At 39.4% G+C, this 15160-nt stretch overlaps 1 protein-coding gene across 1 annotated transcript in view; it reads left to right on the top strand.

Annotated features, from left to right (window-relative positions):
• Nucleotides 1-15160, top strand: part of ESCO1 (establishment of sister chromatid cohesion N-acetyltransferase 1) — a 30286-nt gene extending 15126 nt beyond the window's left edge. The window contains exons 7-11 of the mRNA XM_009071033.1: nucleotides 417-548; nucleotides 8437-8526; nucleotides 11108-11251; nucleotides 12120-12307; nucleotides 14665-15160. Coding sequence (XP_009069281.1) covers nucleotides 417-548; nucleotides 8437-8526; nucleotides 11108-11251; nucleotides 12120-12307; nucleotides 14665-14812 — 702 coding nt within the window. The 3' untranslated portion in view covers nucleotides 14813-15160. The remainder of the gene's footprint in view (nucleotides 1-416; nucleotides 549-8436; nucleotides 8527-11107; nucleotides 11252-12119; nucleotides 12308-14664) is intronic.

Here is a 15160-nt window from a genome sequence, read left to right as displayed (position 1 = left end):
TAGGGAAAACCAAACAGTGTGGGACTGGATGTAGGAGTTTTCTTCGTGAAAGGTTATGGTGCTTACTGCAGATAGGGTAATGAAGGAAGAATTCTATGGTCTTTGTATTTCATAAAGTAGAATTAATTTGGTCTAAAGTAGTGGGGGGGGTGGAGCTAATTTTGTTAGGTAAAGTTTGCTCTGTGATTGATGCTGGCACCTTCTGAGGCTGTGTGGGTTTTTGAAAGATGGAGTTCTCAATTCTGCATTACTTGTTCCTCCTGTTTGACTCCATTTTAGCCTTTGTGTTGAATTTCCAGAAGTGAAGTTATAAAAGGGATATCTGATTAGATGGAAGTTCTGTTTAACTGTATTTACTGTGTGTGCAGTTGAAAAACACCTGTTTTGTGGGGTTTTGTTTTGTTTTCTTTTAATAGGATGGAGGACAGAAGAGATTTGGTGCTATTTCCTGTAATATTTGTGGGATGCTTTACACCGTGTCAAATCCAGAGGATGAAACCCAACACCTGCTATTTCATAACCAGTTCATAAGTGCTGTTAAATATGTGGTAAGAAACCCTTCTTTCTAAGACATAAGCAGTGTCTTTTGTTTGCTGTGTGCTGATTACAATTTACATTACATGAAGTTGTGTTCAAATAGATTATTATCGCAGTAGGCCATAAATCATCCACTTTGGGAAGTAAATGTTTTTAAGAGCTATGGTAGACAGGTTATATATAACGTATAAAAATCGTTAGTAGGATAATGGTGGTTTATTGCCATTGCATTATTTCTGCTGCAATTCCCTAATCTTGGGGAGGGGTGAGGGTAGTAATAAGGAAACAAAGGAATGTCACTTCTGAAAGTGCTAACTACAGGTTTTGGTACAACAGGTGTTCTCAGTGGTTGACTTAGTAGTCAGATACAGATCTGATTGTACTGTTTTTATTAATTGTGTGTTCTTAGATGACTTCTAAATTACTTTTTCTTCAATTATATGTCATTTGAAGAGAAAGTGTCTAGGAATCCAGCAGATAGAACTTGATAGTATATTGAAACTTAATTTATAGTGAGATTGTGATCTTTAAAGTACAAAGTATTATTTCATAGCTTCATTATATGTGCTGTATCTGAGTATATCTTTCATATTAAAGCTCAGATTTGAAAAGTTTTGTGCAATTTCAAGTGTATTGTAAAATCAGCTACTTTGCACTAGCTGATGTTACAAAACATAGGAAATACCTGTTCACATGTCTGAAATCCGGAATAGAATCCACAGAGTCTATTTTCTTTATCACACATGTTACCTTCAGTACTCTACACTCGAGTAGATAAGACCTCCAGGATAACTGAACTGAGGCCACCAATTCATTCCATGTAGGTACCAAATGGCTGTTGGGCTACTCTTAAATCTCAAGCACAATTTTATCCCACTGTTTGCAAACATAAGGATACATAGTCATAGTTAAAGTGCTTGAAACAGTCTGGTAAATAGTTCAGGTATCTGTTCTGTTCTTGGTTTAGTTTTTGCTGAATAATCCAGACTGATACACAATAGCTACTTTGTAGGTCGGGACTGGGCAGAAAGTGTGAGGGAATGCAGTACATTATAATGGCACCATAAAATACCTTTCCCCATTTTATTCCTGTTTCTCCCCACCACCACCCCCCCTGCCCAAGTGCTTTCAGATCTTAAGTGTTACCAAAGATGTAAACATAATGTACAGAAGATGGTGTTAGTTCCTTTGGACAGAAGCTGGCAGATGAGTTCAATAGCTACTTAAAGCTGCTGTGTTCATGTAGGTAAGAAGCTGCACTGAAGTTTTGATTGTTTTGGAAGTTGAAAGAGCTGAAATTTCTCACTTGCGTGTATGTCTAGAGTAACAGTGTTAATAACATAACAGTGAAAGAGCAGACTGCCTTAAACCAGTCATGAATAACTTTTTTGTATAAAGTTAGGTATGATTTTTAATTTGAGAAAAACTTTCCCTATTGTTTTCTCAGTTGCTAGGCATCTTTTTAAAACTTCCCACAGTGTGTACTCAAGCAGATTACTTGTGCTGTCAGTTCAGTGAGTAAACAGTTTTATCTTTTGAGACTCCGGTTGTGTTTTGTGGCATTGCAGGCAGCTGTAGCGATGGGTTAGATGGTTATTCTGGAATGGAAACTGTAGAGTAAGAGGTGATAGAAGGACTCTTTTGAGTCTTTAAATTCCCCTCTGATTGTGTTTCCCACATAAGAATTTGACACTGTTTTCTGCATGGGTGAGTGACTTTTGCCATGATAAATAGGTAAGTCTTTAGCACCAGTCGTTTGATCCACAGTCAGTGGTTCTTGGTTGATAGTATTGTGACAGGAACATTCTTACCTCCTCTTAGAAAATGATCTCACTTTAAGATAAGCCTTCTTGTCAGTGAATTAATACACCAAGTGACTGCTTGTTAATTTTAGTCACCCTAAATACCAGGATGATTGCTAGTTATCCTGGTTTTGCTGGGAGGATTCTAGTGGGGGTTGTTGGGAGGTTGACTCGAGGTTTCTAGACGTTTGTATGTAGTTACTGTGTAACTGTAACTACTTTCCTTTCCCTAACAGAAAGTGTTAATTGGACAGTAGCATCATGGGATTAAAGAAGTGTACTAGACGAAGTCTTGGTAACTCCTTGGTTAGGCTTTCTGATCCAGGAATGTCTGGTCTTGGTGACCTTGGTGTGGTACTCTATTAGCTCTCCAATTAATATATTTGGCATTGTTTGTGATTTTGGAGGCCATTCTAAGGTATTTTACAAGCAATTTTCATTCCCTTGTCATTCACATTCTTCATGCCATATGATGTAGTCCCAGTCTGACTTGAGAAGACTTTCCTCAGTTTTTCCTCCCTTTTGAGCATCTCTTGTTATGTGCTTAGTGGTTCTGTTAATGACACATTTCACAGACTCACAAAAAGGAGATCTGTATACATTATCCTGCTAGAGCTTCTTGCTATGAGCTGTGAAGATGGATGTTATTGGTACTGGCTTGTCCACCTGCATGCAGCTTGCAAGTATTGAGTAGCCATAAGGTAGTTTGCATGTAAATAATAAATTATTAACTATCTTCAACAAAATACAACGTATATTTTAAGGCCTATCTTGTTTTAGTAGAAGATTCTGTTTAGGTCTCTCTGGAAACTTCATGATGCCCCAGAAGTAGGGCAGTCTAACAAGGAGATGGTATTGGGATACTTGTTTTGTCATGGATGGCTGATAGAGACAATATGAGAGTTACAGGCTTCGTGTGCAGAGAAGCAGTTTGTCAAGTTTAGTGACATTTTCTGGATTTGGGAACAGAAGATTGGCAAGGACTGATAAGGGTTTTCTGAAGGGTGACATTTGCTATTAATAGAAGTGTAAAAATTGAATTAGCAAGAGGGTGAGGTGGTCAAGGATAGCACTGGAGCAGAAATAGGTTAGTGTGAGAGATGTTCCTTACTGCAGACAAATGTAGCAATTTGTTTCCTTATTCTTCTGGTTTCAGACATCTGAAAGTCTCCAGAAAAATGATGCCATTTTAACATGTCTGTGCATTGACTGGTGGCATACACATCAGATGTTAACTTCAGAGGGACAGATAACTTTGTGGGATGGATCCACGGTTCACTTTTATACAGTCTTCTAGTTGTGATACCATACAGTATCAACTGTGTATCCTCTCTATGATAGCATGTAGTGTCAACTTGGTATTTCTGCAAAGTTTTTGGTAAGAGCAAGGCATTTTTAATGGTGTTTTGGAGTTGCAAAGCCAAAACCTTAAGTTAGGAATGCCCCTGGATTCAGGTGCCCAACATGAATGCAGTTAATCTGTTTGCACTTCAAGCTCATCCTCTTGGTTAAGAGTATCTTGAGCTGAAGTGGAGGAACCTATTACTTGAGCCAGTGTCTAATCTGAAGAGTTCACAGCTATTCTGCTGTAACTGCACCCAAGCTCTTCTGTGAGCTTCTTATGATTTTCAAATTTCAGAAAAGGGCAATATTTGACTTCTTGATACCTGAGGTTAATAGAATATAGAGATTGGAGATGATGCTGAACTTCATATCATCTTGGAAAGATTTCATGCTTATCTTGATTTCATGCTTGTCTTTCCAAAAGTGATGCATCTGTGTGACATAAAAATAATATTACAAATAAAGTTGTTACCATTACCTGTCTTCTACCAGAAGTTTTAATAGAGGATGGTGTTTAGTAGTTACATCCAAGGACCTTAACGTGTTCTGCAGTCAGAAAAGCATTATATTATGTTCATAGGAGAGAGAGGCAGAATATCTAATTTGATGAAGGTGTCAGGAAGAAGAATGCAGTAGATGCAATTCTCTGCTGCAGATTACTGAGAATAAAAGTGCACAAAATGTCACACTAGGCTTTGTTATTAGGGGAAAAAATTAATAAATGCTTTTCTTAGTGAAGACCAATAGTTATACAGTGTTAACCACATTTTCCTCAATACCTCAGTATTTCTGAGGGAAAAAAGCCTCTCTAAGAAAAAAGCACCACTGATTTTTCATGTATTTGTAATCAGTTGAAAATAGTGAGTACAGAAAAGCCAGAACTGGCATATATAGAAAGGAACAAGGTTTGCTGTGCAGTTTCCTTTTCTTATGTAAGAACTTCTAAAGAATGAGGAAAAGCATGGGAAGCAATCTGTGGTGTCTACTAGCTTATGCTTTTAAATCTGGATCAGAGATTGTTTTAAACTGTGACACCACCTGGGGTACTGCATCCAGTTCTGGGGTCCCCAGCACAGAAGGACATTGGCTGAAGCAAGTCCAGAGGAGAGCCACCACGTTGGTAGGAGGGCTGGAGCACCTCTGCTAGGAGGAAAGGGTGAGATAATTGGGATTGTTCAGCCTGGAGAAGGCTTCAAGGTGACCTAATTGTAGCCTTCCCTAGTACCTAAAAAGGGACTTACAAGAAACATAGGAACTATTTACAAGAGCATGTAGTGACCAGGACAAGGGGCAGTGGCTTCAAACTGAAAGAGAATAGGATTAGATTAGATACTAGGAAGAAGTTCTTTACTGTGAGGGTGGTGAGGCACTGGAACAGGTTGCCCAGTCAAGGGATGAATGCCCAAACCCCGGAAGCATTGAAGGCCAGGTTGGATTGGGCTCTGTGCAGCCTGGTCTAAGTGAAAGGGATGTCTGCCTATGGCAGGGGGGTTGGAACTAGATGATCTTTAAGGTCCCTTACAACCCAAACTATTGTATGATTTTATGGTGAAAAACAGAGCACTGAATACTTCAGTCACTGTGATATTAATGTTGGAGCCATTTTTACAACTGTATTCTACAGCATTCAGTATGTACATACATAATACCCAGAGAAAGCAATGCACTATACTCTGTACTGGTAATAACCATCCATACTATTTCATGGTGTGTTAGCAACTGATTGTCTCTATTGCCCCTTTTTTTGAATGATTTCTTTTGTACGTCTGTTGCCACTGCACCTTAATGAACACACAATAATGAAGGTTGCTTCTGCTTAAATTGGAAGAGAAGGTTAGAGGTAGATTAAAAATTAGTTAACTGTGCATTGCAGAGTTGCCTTGAATTCTCAAATAATTACAATTACCTGTGGAATAAACAGGCCTAACATGGAGGGGAGGAGGATATTGCAGCAGCTCTTGCACACTGCTGGGGCACTGCATTGCCCCAGTCTGCCCAGCTGTGGTGATGAGGGTCTGTGTGCCTTGCTGCGGCTGCTGGCTAGAGGCAATCTGTTGTTCAACATAGACTTCCAGTACCAGGGAAGAGTTTTTCATTTTCTTTTACTCCAGGCCTTGCAGAGCATGTATCCTTGTGGGAACAGTAGCTTTCCTTTTAGGTTCTTTGGTCATCAGAGCAATGTATATCAATGCTCAGGCATCTGATTCAACAGTAAATAAGTCTTAATGTCCTAAAGTAATATCAGTTGAAAGGAAAGGCAATTTTCTGACACTGCAGTAGTATATTACATATTGCAAACACAATGCTTTTGTTTCTTACTAGTAGTAGAATAGTAAGGTGTTCTTGTCATCTGCCTGCATGGAAGAGTCCCACTTTGGTTCTCAGTGGTTGAAATACCTTGCAGACTGTAGTGTTTTGTTTAAATAGTGTTAAAATAGTGGGGGGTTGTTTAAAAAGCATTGATAGGTATGTTAAGGGACCTTACCATCAACCATCTTCAGACCACATGCAAGATACTGGTACTAAAGCATGTTTTGTGTGCTGTAGATATCTAAAATAGGATCAGTTCCACCTGCAGCTATTGCACATTTTCCTTTAATGGCAGAGCTGTGACCAGTCTTGTGCATTGCTTCCAGTTGTCTGGTTTAAAGGAAGGACAAGGCATTGCTTGCTAAAACTCACAATAAGGATATTAAAGGTGCAGGTAAATATGTGAAATGATAGTTTTTCTTTTTTAAATTCTTAGAGCTGCATCTGACTAAAAAGCTCAATATGACTTTAAAATAGCTTCACTAAAAATCTTGGATGAGCTTGGGGATTGCAGAACTTCTTGGAAAGCTGCATCCAAAAAATAAATTTCTGAATCAATTCCAAAATACTTCAGATTAGAAACTGCCCCTCCTGTGAATATCATCAGTCCCCATGTTATATGACTCACATAAAAAAATGAATGGGTGGACAGGAATGAAAATAATGAGTCCTACATATTAGAGAGTCACTTACTGCACTTTAACAAAATTGTTTTTAGACTTGTGTTAATATGCTGTTGCTTAAAAGCATAACAACACGATGTTCAGAAGTGCTTTGTTCTTGTTGGATTTCATTTTGTGGAAATTCCTGTCTATGGTGTTAACAGGATACCTTAACCTAAAGACTGGTGTTGAATTTTCTGCATCAGGCTTGGCACAGTCTGGATGCTGTAATGGCAGGGTTATCAAACACATTCTGTTTGTCTCCTGAGTGATGGTCACAGTTGGTTTCAAATAAGCTGTGAAAAGCTCTTGCATGGTAAACAGGTAGCCAAAAGGCAGAACAAGACAAAATATTTGAGAGATATGGTTTGAGGCTGGAGAAGAGTAATCGGTGCCTTAATCTTTTAGCACCTTTCTGACGATCTCAAAAAGCGTGTCACAATCCCACAAGTTGCACTTTTCTGCTTCCCTGAGTATTGTGGCACTGCTGTTTACTGACCTTTGTGTTCAGACCATAACGCATATAAATTCAAGCAGAGTCTTTTTGTGCAGCTGCTGCTGGGAAGGGGAGCTGAGAGGATTAGAATTATGTCTGTGTTGCAACCATTGACATGCTGAGTGCTAAACTGATACTTAAATAGTTGCAGGGCTAGCAGCAAGGAGATAAATTTCTAAACTTACTCTCTTCATGTCCTGCTTGGGGTGAGGGAGTAAAATCATCATGATGAAAATGAGGTACAGATCAAGTGTTGTAGCACTGAAGCTTGTCAGTTTTTGTGGTAGTGTATATGGCATTCATCCAGTGCCAAATTCCATTGCTTGGTCTGTAGTTGAACATTATTTTATGGGAAGGTACAGGTTTCAATGAGAATTATTCCTTCAAATTGTTTCTTCAAAGACTTTTTTATTTAAAGTTGCTTTGAAGTAAGACTTGTAGATCAGCCTTTTTAGAGGCTGCAGTTACTTCTGCATTCAGTATTTTTAGGTCCCATCAAAGCAACATGAGTTCTAATATCTACCAGTCCCATCTTGCTAGATTTAAGTGGCTTTTTTGTTTTGTTTTTTCCATGCAGGTACTGCTCATTATTCACCACGAGTGTGGATCTGAAGAAGAGTTAATTACCTCTATTTTTTTGAGTATGTTTATACTTCAGATACACACAACGTAGTCTCCTTCCCTATTAGATTCTTAGAAGGTAGTTATAAGTTTTTTTCTAGTATCCTTCTTGTGGCTTTAACAGTTATGATCAGTAACAACATAAATTATTCCTTACATTTTGGGCAACTGCATGCCAATCAGTTCACTCAGAACCTCCTGGAGGTCTTTCGCATGCCAAACTTTTAAAACTGAGTGTGTATTTGTGGAGGTAACTATGTTAAAAAGAAATCCTTTAATAAAACTTAGGGTTTTCCCATTCACTGAACTTCGGAAAATAAGTATTACGTAGGTTTGGAAATCAGTTATGTGAGCTGACTTTGCTGCTTCTATTTTAAAATTGAGTTTGCACTGCAGTCCTGGGGGAAAAAAATACTAGTTGGAAAATTATAAGAAACTTTCACAAATTATTTTTAGATATAGTTATTGTATAAATTACTGTATAAATAGCATCGTATCTGTTGTGCTCATTTAAAAAGCTAGCTGAAGTTTCCTTCTCTAGCAAAGCAACTGCTAAATAGTGTGAAATCTCTTCATAAATTCAGTGTCTAGAACAACAATTTGCCATTTCTGTTTGTGAAAGTACATCTTGTATATGGTTTAGATAAATGTCTGTTTTATTTAGGGCTGGAAAAAGGAAAGAATTTTGGCTGAATATCCTGATGGAAAGATAATCATGGTTCTTCCTGATGACCCAAAGTATGCACTTAAAAAGGTATGGTGAAAAGGACTAGACTGGTCTATCTTGCCTTGTTTGATGTTTTCCTATCTAAATAATGAGAGTGTTTACAGTATTGTTTGTGTAATTTACGTGTGAGCAGTTGAAGTTGGGCTCCAAACTGCAGTGATGCTGTAGCTTTTTCTACAAACAGGTCAGGTCCCTCACTCTTTAGCACTGCTGCTCTCTTCAGAGGGAGGATGGGCCTGGGCAGGGCTGGGAACAGCAGCAACCAGCAGCTGGCTTTGGAAAATGCTTTATTTAATATACTTGCTGAATCTGACAGTTGTTTTATGTAACAGAAACTTCCTACTGTATTTAACTGAAATGTTTTAACTTTATTACACGGCACAAATCTGGCACCATTTGCTAAGTGACTTTATGATAAAAACAGATCTAGGTGGAAAGTGGCCTCAAGGTCATCTAGTTCAATCCCATGTCCAAAGCAGGACCTGCTCTGGTTATGTTGCATCTGACAACTTCCTAAAAGTTCTGTCACCAGAGGTTTATCTAACTTCTTCAGACTCTGTTGCAGTGCTTCGCTATCCATAACATTAGGAAATGTTCCCTAAATGTCCAACAGAATCTCCATGCTGCAATTTAAGCTCATTAGTACTAATTGTACTGCAGTAGCTATAGAAAACATTCTTCTTTTCCTCTTGACCAACAGCTGTTTTGTGCCTGAACAGACCATGGTTTTTTTACCTTAAGGGGATTGTCTGGGTTTGCTGTTTTTTCAGTTTATGCTCCTAAATAATGGTTTGTAGAGCTCTGTTCATTGCCATGCTCTTCTCTAGTTTCCATTTGTGCCATGACTCATATCTCTCTTGAAACTCTCTAAAGCTATTGGAGACTTATAACAATAGGTACATCAGTGTCTTGCTGTCTAACCTATGTTCATACATCTTAATGTGTCACCACGTCTGTAGCCTGGCACTGACTGTTTAGCTGGGGATTTGCTGTAGGTTTGTTTGTACAGTGCCACTGTCACAGGGTCACAGGATGGCTGAGGATGGAAGTGGCCTCTGGAGGCTGAATTGATGCCCAGGACAGCTCTTGCTGGTGGTGTGGCTGTACTAGGTTTCCTTTAGTCTAACTTTTGAAGTTACTGAATTGAAAAGAAACTACACATTTTTCTTTTACAACATTTAATGCAGACAAGTTTATTGTTCTAGTTTTGTTTCTCTGGTGTTACTACCTTAATGTTAGTACATTTGCTGCACATTCATTTTTTAACATAATGGCTGAAGAAAAAAAATACTTAAAATACCTAAGTGGGGCAGAAGAAAGGAAGTCTGTGGCAAATTAAGCCATTTAGGATACAGTTCTCTGTAGTTCCATGTGGCTGAAGTTGAAAGAATCCACAGCTGCCACCACTGTGCGTGCCTGATGTCAAGGGTGGTTACTTAGTGTCAAATTGGGTGACTGGACTTCTTGTTAAGGATTGGTGCCTGAAGGTTAGGTGAGAAAATAGAGTAACTGATACCATACCTTTTAAATGTTATTTGTAAAGCATTTCTTTTAACACAGTTTTCATGTGATCAGTACTAATAGGCAGAAACTGATGCACATGAAGTTCCACATGACCATGGGGAAGAATTTATTTGCTATGTGCTCACTGGAACAGATTGCTCAGGCACATTTTGGATTCTGCCTCACTGGAGATATTCGAGACTTGTCTGGACACAATCCTGTGCCGTGTGCTCTAGGCTGGCTCTGCTTGAGCAGGGAGGTTGGACCAGATGACCCACTGCGGTCCCTTCCGACCCGACCCACTCTGTGATTCTCTGATATTCATAGCATCAGTAATTCTACTTTTGCATTACTAATTTGTTATTGCAACATGCATTCAAGAAGCTGATGCCATTTAATGCACCACATGGGAAAGGCCATGAGATGAGGGATGATAAAGGCTGTTTCGATGTCCAGTTGTAGGTACAAGAATCCCTTAGTAAAATATCAGCTCCTGCATAAGCTTTTGTTTACTTTCATGCTGGAGTTTATCTGTTTCTTCCAACCTGCGAACATTAAGCAGCATTTTCTTTTTGGTGTCAGTTTTTCTCTGCAAGTCTAATGGAAGAGTAGAAAGCTGGAGGAAAGAGGTGACAGTTACTCATTCCTTTACAACACAAGTATGCATTTTCCACCTGCCTTGGCACTATGCCTGCTGTTGTCTGCTCTAAACCCTTCATGGGTTAATTCTTTTAAGACTTTAAAAACAACAGAAAAACTTGAACTTAACTATCTTTACTTTCATTGTAGGTCTCTTTTACTTCTGGAATATCAGATTATTTGATTATCTACATTCTCTGTATTATCTTTAGACTATTAAAATTTGGACTTAGTGGATGCTGACTGAGAGGTCTCTTCTTATTTCCAGCCAAGTGTTATTTAAGGAATGTTTATGTGGACAGATGTATTGTGGGTTACTTAGGATAATGAATCCTTAACTTCTGGAATAGCTTGCAGTGTTCTGGATATCCTAATACAGTTTTGCATATCTGTAATTTTAATGTAAATTTGTAGAAATGTGCATTTACCTGTGTTTTTTATGTGACCTTTAAATGTATTTTGACAGGTCGAAGAAATTAGAGAAATGGTGGACAATGACTTGGGATTTCAGCAAGCTCCACTCATGTGTTACTCCAGGACTAAAACTCTTCTTTTTATTTCTAATGACAAAAAAGTCATCGGCTGTTTAATTGCAGAACACATCCAGTGGGTAAGTGGTTGAATTGGAGAGAGGCAATCTGTGTCAGTGCTCATCGACTGTTCTTCAGAGGTTCTGGAATTACACAGCTTAGGTCTTAGCCATTTAGCAAATAAGTATTCTGTGTATGCCTGTTCCAGGGAAGAAGAGAATTTGGGTGGCAGAACGTTCTGAAATGTAGTTACTCATTTCTGTGTAGTTGACACTGAGCTGAGACACACGGGTGGTGTCATACTTGGCTTACACCTGCTCATCTAAGAACTTGCTACAGCTGGAGGGTGGAACTTTTCTTCCTCTGCTATTGTGCTAGCTCTGGCTCTCCTCTTGCTTGTTTTGACAAGCAGGTTCAAACCCCTACCCAGCAGAAATCCAACATGGATGAAAAAGTGGATGCTCTGTATGATTGGGTTGAATCACTGTGGGGTCAAACAGCTCCACAGGAAACAGAAGCAGAGAGCAGGACTGCAGTGGAAGGCAGGACAAGAAGTCATGTTGTCATGCTGGTGACAAAACTGTCACGTATTGTCTATTCCCTAGTAAACTGTGCTGTTTTCTGCTGTCCCTTGGGAGTAGCAGAGAACAATCAGAGAAAAATCAGAGCTAAAATCAGAGAAATTGGTGCAAACAATTTAATGCAGGTGGTAATAAGAATTGAATTATTTGTTGCTGTTACTTTAAATTGGATAAGCTTTTAAGGCTTTTTTAAACCTTTTATCATCTGTTCTCTTAAGAGAAATTAAATGAGGCACAAATACTCTTTTTGGTAAGGCATTTTAGCAAGTAAGTATGTTTAACTGAAACAAATTACGCATTAATTATTTTGTTTGCTCGTTAGTGATGCTTTTATAAAGTGACAAGTATTTTTTTACATCACCTGCAGGGCTACAGAGTTATAGAAGAGAAGGTTCCAGAAGTCAGTTCAGAAAATGAAAAAGTCATATTTGAAAGACAGAAAGCCTGGTGCTGCTCGACCTCCCCAGAGCCTGCCATCTGTGGGATCAGTCGGATATGGGTGTTCAGCATGATGCGGCGGAAGAAGATTGCATCTCGGATGATAGAGTGTCTGAGGTAATGCAGAAAAAGCGCTTCAGTTACATGAGGTCTAGATAAACTTAGTCCAAAACGTTTATTGCTTTGTCTCAGGCTGCTGGTGATACTGGGAATGTAGATTTGAGTGCAGGTGACAGTCCCAGTATTGGGTGGAGTTCAGTACCTAATGTCAGTACCCTGCAATAGCTTGTCTTTCAAAGAGATCTCCAAGTGCAGCTGTAGTGAGTCAGTCTGGCAGACTGCAGCGAGCCTGGGTAAATCCCTCTGAGGTAATCGTGAGTAAAGGATGGTCAAAGTGTGAGATGACCCAAGTGACTGGGACCTAACCATTGGCTGACTGTCCATTCCTTAGAGGTAGAAAGAGGGAGGGAGCAGAGACCCAGTGCTCCAAACTACATGATATGGTCTGGTGGCTTCCAACTGTTGGTTTGTTGGGGTTTTTTATATACTCAGGTTAACTGAGCCTTTGGAGATACTTTCAATTTCCATGGAGCTTTAATAGCTGGTGATGAGTGTATTTAGCTGAATGCTAAGTGCTAGATCCATAAAAGGACTCCAACGTCTGTGCTGTTGTTTAGATAAATGTTAAAAATGTGGAATCCCCAAACCTTAGGTTTCTTTCAATGGCATTTCCTAGAAGTTTGAATGTCTCTTCCGAGGAAATCCAAGAACTGCCCAAACCTTACTATTGCTGTGCTGTCAGGTTTGTGCTAGCCCCATCCTGTTGAAGTCTGTAGCACAGGTACTGCTCTCTCTGCCAGTCCTCACCCTCTTGGGTGAGCTTAGCAAAACTCTCCTGCTCTGCAGAATACATCTTGCCTGGGTGGGAGCAACTAAAAAGTTCTTACCAGATCATGTTCTGTCTGCAGTGTGGACTGTAGAGCTGTATTCAGATAAGCGTATTAAGTTGATGATCTGGTTATATTTCTGGCAGATTTTAGTAGTGTGTTCCGTAGCTTCCTAGAAACTGTTTTTAAAGGAAAGATTTCTCCCCCAGAGCAATGCTGGAGTTGCTCTCTCAGCTACAGCCCTGAAGGATCTTTGGAATCAATTTTGCTGGTTTGTTGTAGCCAGTGAGGCCTCCGTTTTCCTGAGTTGTGCATTGCACCTTACCTTTTGCTGTGCTCTGGTGCTTGTTTGGCCTTCCAGTAGCTCATTTCCTAGAAACTGTTTTTAAAGGAAAGATTTCTCCCCCAGAGCAATGCTGGAGTTGCTCTCTCAGCTACAGCCCTGAAGGATCTTTGGAATCAATTTTGCTGGTTTGTTGTAGCCAGTGAGGCCTCCGTTTTCCTGAGTTGTGCATTGCACCTTACCTTTTGCTGTGCTCTGGTGCTTGTTTGGCCTTCCAGTAGCTCATCATCAGTAGATTTTTTCAGAAAGAGCTTGATGTTGGTGTGTAGAAAGGTCTGATGAGCTCTAGAATTGGTCTAGACAAGGGAGCCCAGGAAGCAAAGGAAAGCAGTGAGTCCTGCTATGTGATGGCAGTAAGCAGTTAGATCTTCTCGGATGCTGGTGAAACTTAAACCTAAGTGTCTTCCATAGCAAAAAGTGCTTTGAACTGAATGATTCTGGTAACCAGCTAAATCCTGACTTCAAAATGTTCAAGGCATGGTATTAGACATTTAAGTCCATTTTGAGAACGTCTGCCTCATTTCCCTCAAGCTTTCACAGCTGACCTGGAGTCACAAAAACCCAGTCAGTCTTAGGACTTTGCAAAAATCATCTTCCTAAATACACAAAAGAGAAGGGAGTAAAGCTGGTAGTAAGGAAAAAGGATTTTGTTCCTGTTAACTTTTCCTCAGTATTTAACGGAGATGTCCATGTGAGCAAAGCTCATAATTGTTCTTCAAGTATATTTAAGTGTATTTTATAGAAACTAAAATACTTTAGTTTAATGAGAGTTTCTTCTGGTTCCAAGGATAAACATTACCTGTTCCCCCTGATAGAACTCAATTTTTCAAACTCCCCAAGTTCAGTTTTCTAGATTTGCTCACACAGCCAGCCAGAGAAGTAGAACAGTATCCCTTGATTCCACCACTCTTTCTTCAAGGAAGAGTAAAACAGACATAGAATATTTTTCACCCAGAAGTTAAGCAAAATGGTTCTTCCTTTTTGTACCGTTTTTACTGAATGTACACTTAGGAATTGTGCCTTGATGTTGATCCTTTCAGCCCCATCTGTAGGCACTCTGGCTTGTTTTGTAGCTTGTTTGCATTTGTTGTGAGTACAGTCATAGCCCTAGCAGTCACTTTTCTACAAAAAATAGTTGGAATGAATGTCCGTGCCATTTAATTAATGGTTTGTGGCCTAACAGCATAAATATTTCTCATTATTCCCTGAGGGTAATTTTTTTCCTTTTTCCCTCTCTTAAACAGGAGCAACTTCATATATGGCTCATACTTAAGTAAGGAAGAAATCGCTTTCTCTGACCCCACTCCTGATGGAAAACTCTTTGCAACACAGTACTGTGGCACTGGCCAGTTCCTGGTGTACAACTTCCTCAATGGACAGCAACAGACTTAGCTGCTCCGAAGGAATTTCGTCAGACTTCTGGCAGAGCACACCGAGTGGGTGCAGACCTGCAGCGGAAGCCAGGGCCATTTTTCTTACAGTGAACTCAGGACTGGTAACAACCGAGAGGTTGTACTATTTTATTAAAATTGTAAACAATGCAGTAATAGGCTAACTTTGTTTTTTTAAGAGAAAGATATTTTATTAACTTTTACAGAAGTTTGATTGTATTTTATCTAGTTAGTCATGTTTACATGCAGCAGAAAATTGTTCATAGTGGACTGTAAACTAATGCAAAGACTCTAGTCTCGTTGACGAGTACCTGCTGAAGTTCTTAATGTGGTGATATACCAGTGCTTG

Source organism: Acanthisitta chloris, unplaced genomic scaffold (assembly GCF_000695815.1).
Source record: "Acanthisitta chloris isolate BGI_N310 unplaced genomic scaffold, ASM69581v1 scaffold3080, whole genome shotgun sequence".
NCBI classification, from domain to species: domain Eukaryota; kingdom Metazoa; phylum Chordata; class Aves; order Passeriformes; family Acanthisittidae; genus Acanthisitta; species Acanthisitta chloris.
The sequence above is the reverse complement of the archived record's forward strand: the minus strand, read 5'-3'. Positions and strand labels throughout refer to the sequence as shown.